This window comes from Ylistrum balloti, unplaced genomic scaffold (genome assembly GCF_031769215.1).
Source record: "Ylistrum balloti isolate Yb309-2 unplaced genomic scaffold, AGI_CSIRO_Ybal_v1 Utg369756, whole genome shotgun sequence".
In the NCBI taxonomy this organism is placed as follows: Eukaryota; Metazoa; Mollusca; class Bivalvia; order Pectinida; family Pectinidae; genus Ylistrum; species Ylistrum balloti.
This window is the reverse complement of record NW_026781957.1, coordinates 620146-628527: the sequence shown is the minus strand read 5'-3', so window position 1 is coordinate 628527 and position 8382 is coordinate 620146. Positions and strand designations below refer to the sequence as shown.

The following is an 8382-nucleotide window of genomic DNA, read 5'->3' as shown; positions in this document are numbered from 1 at the left end:
CCGCGCCATATTTACATATCGAGATTTGCAGGTGGTGACGAGACTTCACCGATAACTGGATGATCTTAATCGTTAATAATAGCAGGGGTGTACACCATTATAATTTGATAATATTTCAAAGTCAAAGAATCATTAACTTATTTTTACTTTCCACAGAAACAACGTTAAAACTTTCAAATATTTTTGTTACTTAGAAAAGGATATACAGGGATGTATCCAACCAAAATGAAACAAACCAAAACCTTACGTTCCCTATTTAAAAATGAGTCCAAATAATTTGGATGAGTTTTTCTCACAGATTGACGTCACTTCCGCGCCGCCATCATCGACCTCCATGGTTCGCGCAGAGGAAATAAACATGGAAAACCAAGAGGATGTACTGGACGCCCTGTGTTGTAAGTTATGTGTAATATTCTGGTTTAAATTTGTATGATAAAATCATCTGTCTATTTGTGAGGAATAGGATTAATACATGTCGACATTTTCTTCGTTAGGCTACGAGAAAAAACCAACTCCCGACATACCACCGGTTCTGGATCAGTATCTGAGACGAGTGGCGAAAACTGGAGAAACGCTGTGAGTATAAAGAAGAAACATATTTCACTCATTAAGTATTCTCCTTTAAATTTTCCAATGGCATGTTAAAATCTCTGTGACAAGTATCAGGTTAAGACATACTTGTCATATGAATAATTGTCACATTGCCACTCTCACCACGAGAACAAAGAGCCGTTCGTAGTAAACAGTCTAGCGAGTGTTTTGATAAACAACGTGGTTGTTAATGTCTTCATGTGTTATATAGCGAACACATTTTTATACAACATGGAAAACAACATCAATTTAATGTATTGTTCAATATTGAACGAACTCTTCTGACAAATCTATTTCGTGGTAGGACCGATTAGGTAACATACGTAATATGTGAAACACACGTTTTTGTTTTTTGGACAACTGCCAAGGTCTGTTATTATTTTGAATTCTCGTGTTTATGAAAATTATATTATTTTATTCTCACTTCATATGATGTTATTATACCACATTTAACATGACTAATTATATATTTATTTACATATATTTATATCATACTAGTAACGATAATACTAAACATGTATATTGATAATTGTTGAAAAATGGGATGAAAAACAAAAACGACAAAAAGTACAATCCTGAAAGTTCAGAAGTTATGATTCTACGATTAGTGCTATTACATTTCCCACATTTTTCCTTGTTGAAATGGTCTGTTTAAAACAACACTGGAATCATTTCAGTTTGTTTGTGTTCCTTACCTTAAATTGAAAACTTGTAGAGAAATATTTAACTGAAATAATTTTAAAAGGTAGAATAGACTTCTCATTGGTTCACTTCTAATCTAAAAAAGGGAAATTTGTGATTTACCTAATTCTTGCTCATTCTGTAGGCTGTAATAGTTGCTTACCAGCTTGGTCTGATATTTTGAGTGTTAAACATTCACAATTTAATCTTCAAACATCTTATTGCTATACAGAAGAATTCTATCATAAGTTATCACAGAGCTTTCTGACAAGGGATGATTATAGTGAAGATTTATTTTTTTACCATGTTCTTAAGTCCAATTGTTTGAGATTCTTTATGTATGAATTATGTTGCAAATGTGGTAAATTCAAAACGATAGGGAAATACTTACTTGTTAGTGGCACAATAAGGGGTTTTGTAGTACAAGCAACACTCTAAATAGAAACAGATTTCATAGATTGATCATACTCCTCAAACTCCTTTCCTTTGCCAAAACAGTATGTCAGGTATTCCATACATAGCATTTCTGACATCATCTCACTCATTGGCAAAAATGAGAGTAATTTTTTGTTTTATATACTAGTTTCATATTGCTGTAGCAACATGTTTATTTTCTTCAAACTTCATTTGTTCCACATGTTGTTCTCAAGCTGTGTAATTAATCAACTGTTTGTGTACAGAGCATGCTTTTCTACACATAAATTTTGTTTTGTTTCAATTTGTTGATTAAAATGAAATGTGAGATTTTTTTTTCATATCTTCCTGGATTTATCAGAGTTTGTGCCAACAATACCATACAATATATGCAGATTTTAGAAAGGACACTATTTCATGTGAATGATTATCATTTATTTTATGTTTATAGAATTATTGCAAACAAGGTATACCAAATTTTATCATTACAGCTTCCCATGGCAACAGCTTAAAATCCTCTTCATCCACAAGTTGGATTCTGTGATCACCCAGTTTAACCAGGACTTTCCAGCTGACCACTTACAAAACTGTCCAAATGTTGAAAATGTCAAGTTTGAAGAAATGAAGAAAAGAGTAGTCTGCTCCTTAGAGGAGTTTCAAGGGTATACACTTTGTAAATATAAGGATTGGAAATAAAGCTCATTAGAAGTGTTTCCTAGGTCAGATCTGTTCTTATTGTCAGAATTCACTTGTTCTGTCACAACAATGATAAATCTCCTTATAAACTCTGTGTTACTTGATCTCTTGTTTTCAAACATGGAATCTTACTAAGAGGCATTAAATAACATTACTGGTGACTTTGTGTTTTTAGGGCACCATTCACCATTCAGCGCCTCTGTGAACTAGTCACAGAACCAAAGAAGCATTACAAGAGAACAGACAAGTTTCTGCGTGGAATAGAAAAGGTAACCTTGTATGCCAGGTGTACCTTTTAAAACACAAGTGTAAGCTCTCAAAAGCAGTATTTCAGTAATATTAGGACCTAGATATCTTTGATGAGTTTGAGTTATTTGTTTTTTATTTAACCGTTTGTCATAGTCTGGTAACGTTGATCTCTTTGCATGATTCAATTTTTAAATTAAATATTGTTGAACACATTCAAATTTTAAGTAGCAATGCTTGTGAAAATAAAGTAGAGTTCAAATGATCCCGGTTAAAATCACCTGAAATCACAAAATCTTTCAAATTCAGATATGTCTTAGCAAGACGAAAGTCAGCTATCTGTAAAGATGATGAGCTGTTTGAAGTGTTGAAAAAACTTGTTGATTATAATATGATAATCTTTTCAAAACACTCGCATGTTCATAAAACAATAAGAACTTTCAGTTTTCATTTTGTTGGTCATGTTAGATAACACAAGAATTAAACCATAAAGCCAGACAAAAACTCCTATCTGTTTACATATCAGTATGCAGAGTATGTGAATCAAGACTAATCAGAACTAATGTTTATTAATTGTATGGGTTCTCTCATAAGTAGGGGTCTGGAAAAACACTTGTCTTGTCGTCATGGATGAATGAAAATTGTCTCGGACAACCAGATTTATCTTTGTCAGTAATCTGTCGGAGGAGTACTTTTTTTCCAATGATATTAATGTTACAACAATGTTTTCAATAAAAATGTAAAGAAAATTTAAAACAAAGAAACATGTTTACAGTACTTCGAAAACGAAATATTCCAATCTGCACTCTTAACTTTTGATTACACCAGAACTCCCATGATGTCAAATATAGCATTCAGAATAGCTTAGTCATTTTTGCGCAGTCATACTGATGTCAGGTGCTTTCAGGCGGTACCAATATGAACCGGTCTGTATTTAGCAGCACCTAGTCAGTCGGATATAAACAAACACTACAACTAGTCCTAAGTTGCACACAACATCTTACGCAAAACAGCCATCACTGCATAGTTTTTTCACTAAAACTTAAAAAAAAAATAGAAAAAAGGTCACATGCCACATCCTCGCTGATTAAGTCGCCATTTCATAGCTGAATTCGGATGAGTAAATTTCCAATCCGGACAAGTAAATTTTTCAGTCTACTAGTCCTGTGCCTAGTGGTTTAAAATATTTTTCCAGACCCCTGATAAGATCTCTTACTATAAGAGAAGCATATGACAAAGTCCAACTATTGTTTATTTTATGTTATAAATATTGATATGCATGTAAAAATGACAATTTCTCACCACATTTATAGTGTGAATGCCAACCCAGGTGTGAGTTGCTCATTTCCCTCACTTGATATAGGGTGGGAGTTCTGACATTCATTGACTTCAGACCGATAAAATGCAAAAGTTGATAGAATGTCAGAATAATTGGGACTAGTGATGTATTTCAACCCCACCCCCTGTTTTTATTTGCCCTCATTCTTGTAATGTAAATGAAGTCTGTATTTTGTGTTTTCAGAATGTACTGGTTGTGAGTACAGTGGATCCATTTGGAAGGTAATGCCGTCTTTTGTACTATGTACATACTAACCATCGGCTTTATAAACTCCTCTCATAATTTGTCTTCATTTTATATTGAAATAAATGATATAATTCTGTCCTGCTGCTTATTAAATAATCTTAAATTTAAACACAACATTTATGTTGAACGATGCCCTTGGTATCTCTTGGATCAGAAAAAGGCGACTGACTTTAATTCTTATTTTGCCTCTTGAAGGATTTTTTTTTAGTATGTAAGTAAAAGTTGTTGAAAAGAGTATAAATGAAAAATGATGAGTTGTGCAGGAAATGACAATATATAAGATTATATATACTGTTACAGGAAGATTGTGTCCGATTCCAGACCAATGATGAATGGACTTGACATGAATGGTTACAATGGAAACCGCCCAGAAAACAAACCTCACTTTTCCTCGTTCCCTTCTCCATCATCTCAACAAACAACATGGCCATCTGATCGAGTGTTTAGTCCAGAACTCAGTAAGGAGCTTTCTAATCCTCTCTATGAAACGGATGTGTCCCCTTCTCCAAACTTCCCTCCAAGTGAAGGAGAAAGAGTTCAACCTACCTTGGAACGCGTTGAACAGCAAACTTCGCCCCAAATCAAAAGTCAAGAAAATGTGACTTTGCCTACAGAAAACATGGTTAAAACAGACACAAGCAGTGAATCCCTGCCTCCTGATGCGACCCCCTCAACAACAGGCACCTCCGATGTGAACACTAGCTTGCGAGGCAGTGACCTATCTGAGAAGATGATGACATCTGAACAGTCCAATGTTGAACCTGAAGTCAAAGGTAGGTAGTTTTTTTCATTGTTATTCCTGCAAAACCATTGTACGTATGATTTAGTCAGAATTTGTGTAAAAAGTATTTTGATGCATAAGACAGAGACATACATTTGTATCTCGAACTCTACATTGAATGGGAGAGGAATTTCAATTGATTCTTGTCAGGACAGGTTAAGGAATTTCCTTCATTCATTTCTGTATAACTATCAGTGTCTTTGTATACAATTTACATCAGTGACACAGCTAGAACCACTTTACTGCATATTGTAGTTGAGGTATCATGACATTATCTGGATGATAATTGGATTTAATGTAATATATGTATCTAAGTTTTCATGGATTGTCTACTGAGAGGTATATGGTAAATAACACCTTGTATTACTAGAATTGTTTTAAAGATGTGCAGTGGTTCCAGTTTTGAGAACCTTAATTGATTCATTTTGACATTTTTTAGCTGAATTTGGTTCTGGTATGTGTCTATCATTTTTTAATTTGCCCTGTTTTATATTACAGATGTACAACAGAGCTCTGATGCTGTGCACAGCACTAATACTACACCATTAGACACAACTTGTGTTGATAACAACAGCAAACCAAGCAACCCACAAAGCCAGGAAAGGGAAGAGGAGGACTTATCTGTTAGTGGAGACGCACAGGACAGTGACCAAATTTCGTCGTCGTCATCACTGCCCTTATCTTCATCACCAGAGCCTATCAAGGAACCAGAGGAAAGTGCTTCAAAAGAGTCTGAATTAACTAATGTTACAACAAGTGATGACACTAGCCTAGAGGGCTCAGCAAACGAGCCAGCATCACTATCGGTATCACAGGACACAACCAGCAATGATTCAGCAGATTGTGCAGTATGTGTGGAATCCTCCACAGACTCTGTAAATGATACACCATCTGTTGAGCTCCCTCTCGCCCAATCATCCACGGTACAATTAGACTCCACAACTGGGGAAGATGATATGGAAACGGATTCCACAATTCCCAGTAGTGATAGTGTGGTAGACTCCGACCAGTCTGAGAAAGACGAGAGTCAAACAAACAATGAAAAGGAATCCAATTGTGAGGAAGAAGTGAAAGTAGAAAGTGAAAGTAGTTCTGGTGCAAGTGAACCTGTGGCCACTCCCATGGAGCAGGATTAGCTGTGTTGTATGAATGTTCTGTATTGTTATCATTATGGCATCTAAATTCTTCGCTCAGGACTCCTGTGAAAAAGTTATCATCAGAGTAATCCATTAGAAGTCCATTGAGGAAAACTTTGTGAATCATTTATTTTACAAAAATAGACGATTACTTTCCATTTAAGTGAGTTGATCTAGAACCACCAGTGTTATTCATATTTATGGGTTTGCAAGTCTGTGTATGTACCTTTAATTTATTTATTGTGACACAACACACTTTTTCAGAGGTGATTTTAGCATTTAAAGTACTAGTACAACCATTTTTCCTTGGCTTCTCTCAGATAATCCTTGCCATTAAGTACAGGTTTCTGTATAGTAGTATGTATCACCAAGGTGACCTTCTTCAGAAGAAAGAAATTCCGAATGTTATATGGTAATAGTATGAAAATAATATTCAGGAACAGGATCTGCTTCCTTTGATTGATTAAGGTGTCCTTCACAAACATGTGCTGTATGGCAATATTGTGGACTTTCACATTATGTTCTAATGGAAGCAAGGTGGTTTTGTCGGTGGCCTTCACAGATTTCGGTTGTAGTATGGCGACTTTGTCAAGGTGACCTTCACAGATTTTGGTTGTTGTAATATGGTGACTTTGTCAAGGTGACCTTCATAGATTTTGGTTGTTGTAGTATGGTGACTTTGTCAAGGTGACCTTCACAAACATATTTTGATTGCTGTATAGTGATATTGTCAAGGTAACTTTTTATAAGAAACCAACATGATACAGAGTTCATTGCCATCCATCTGAATATTTCATGATAATACATTCACAGTTATAGCAATGTTCTCTGGTCATTAGCAGTGTTCTGGTTTAATTAAGCCATAAAAACATCCTATTCAGCAACCTTCATACTTTAAACTATCCGCTCTGTTATCAGTTCATCAAATTTTTATTAACATCGAGGAATAAATTTTACCAGATTTGTTCTAGTACGGCAGCTAAGTGTAATGACATATCGATACACCCACATCTCATTTTTGTATGAATCATTGTATTATCAACTTTTAAAACTGCAATCAGAATTTAAGTCAATACTTCTGCCTGTGATTCTTGATCTTTAGATTCAACAATCTGTAGTTCCAAAATAGATTCTGTATTATTAAAAGATGGTGACCAGCTTTTTTTATTCTTTAGTTGTACCTAAGTTATATCTTAATTTGTAAATGAAATAATTGTAAAAAGAAAATACTTGTCTTGATTGAAATGTGATGATCATTAATGTTTTAACACTGGTGGTTTGTGTATGACCTGCTGGCTTGGAGCTGTTCAGTGTAAAAGATCCGTGGTGAAGCAAGGTGAATGAGAGAATGTGTGGTGGTGACTGTGATGGTGTATGGCACCCTTCCTGTAATGCAGGCTGATAGTGGTGATTATTAGGACCAGTGTTTTGTGTTTTGACGTATGGTCATTGATTCTGGAAATTAGGATCATACAACTGTATAGTAAGACTTGTTTTTAAATCTACAGTAGATTTTTTTTTTGAATTTAGTTCAAATTGCAGTGGTCAAAATTTCATGCAAAAGAATTTTTAACAATTTTCGTATTATTTACACATTAAATTTTATATATTTATCGAACAAATCAAGTTTGGTTGTGATATGGCACTATATGAAACTACTGTTTATCACAAATTATGACAAATCATTGTCATTTTAAAACTGCTTTAGTTTTTGAGTGACTGCGAGACTGGAGATATCTGGTATATAAGTATGTGTGGTAACATCGGCATTGGAACTGCATTATCATAAGGGAGAGTTTGATTAAGATATGAATGTGTGAGATACAGCCTGATACAAATTCTCTGGAGAGGAAAAATAAAATGAGCAAATAAAAATCTCTAGTTTACTTTTTTATGTCAGAAAGTCATATAGTGATCAGTATGTTGGCATCATCAACAAAGATTTCAGTACCACCAAAGTTTTCATGAGCTCAACATACAAAAGTTATCTTACTGAAAATATGGATTCTGGATTGCTTTTCAAATTAAAAGTCAAGGTGACTGTGTGTTAATAGAACTTCACTTTAATATTTTTTGTCGGTACCACACAGGCAGCATATTGTTTTCTGTTCAAGTAGTGTGGTTGAAGATGAAAATAGATACTTTAAAAAACATTTATTGTATTTGTTTACTACTGATTTTCAACTTCACCTTTCACATTATTGTCCTGTTAAAATGTCAAATTTGAGATGCTGTCCATAACTGTTATGTTG

The 8382-nt window shown here is 34.5% G+C and overlaps 1 protein-coding gene across 1 annotated transcript; it reads left to right on the top strand.

The window, feature by feature from the left end:
• The first annotated feature begins 262 nt into the window (after positions 1-262).
• LOC132543449 (serine/threonine-protein phosphatase 4 regulatory subunit 2-A-like) lies at positions 263-7990 on the top strand. Its single transcript, XM_060206950.1, has 7 exons — positions 263-395; positions 495-576; positions 2178-2348; positions 2558-2651; positions 4151-4188; positions 4514-4986; positions 5493-7990. Exons 1-7 carry the CDS (start codon positions 263-265, stop codon positions 6128-6130), a joined length of 1629 nt encoding a protein of 542 aa, XP_060062933.1. The 3' UTR covers positions 6131-7990.
• Positions 7991-8382: the final 392 nt, after the last annotated feature.

Coding starts and splice junctions, on each gene's coding strand:
- LOC132543449 (XM_060206950.1), top strand. CDS start 263: ATGAGTCCAAATAATTTGGATGAGTTTTTCTCACAGATTGACGTCACT. Junction 4,189..4,513: donor ACAGTGGATCCATTTGGAAG/GTAATGCCGTCT, acceptor ATACTGTTACAG/GAAGATTGTGTCCGATTCCA. Junction 4,987..5,492: donor TGTTGAACCTGAAGTCAAAG/GTAGGTAGTTTT, acceptor TTTATATTACAG/ATGTACAACAGAGCTCTGAT.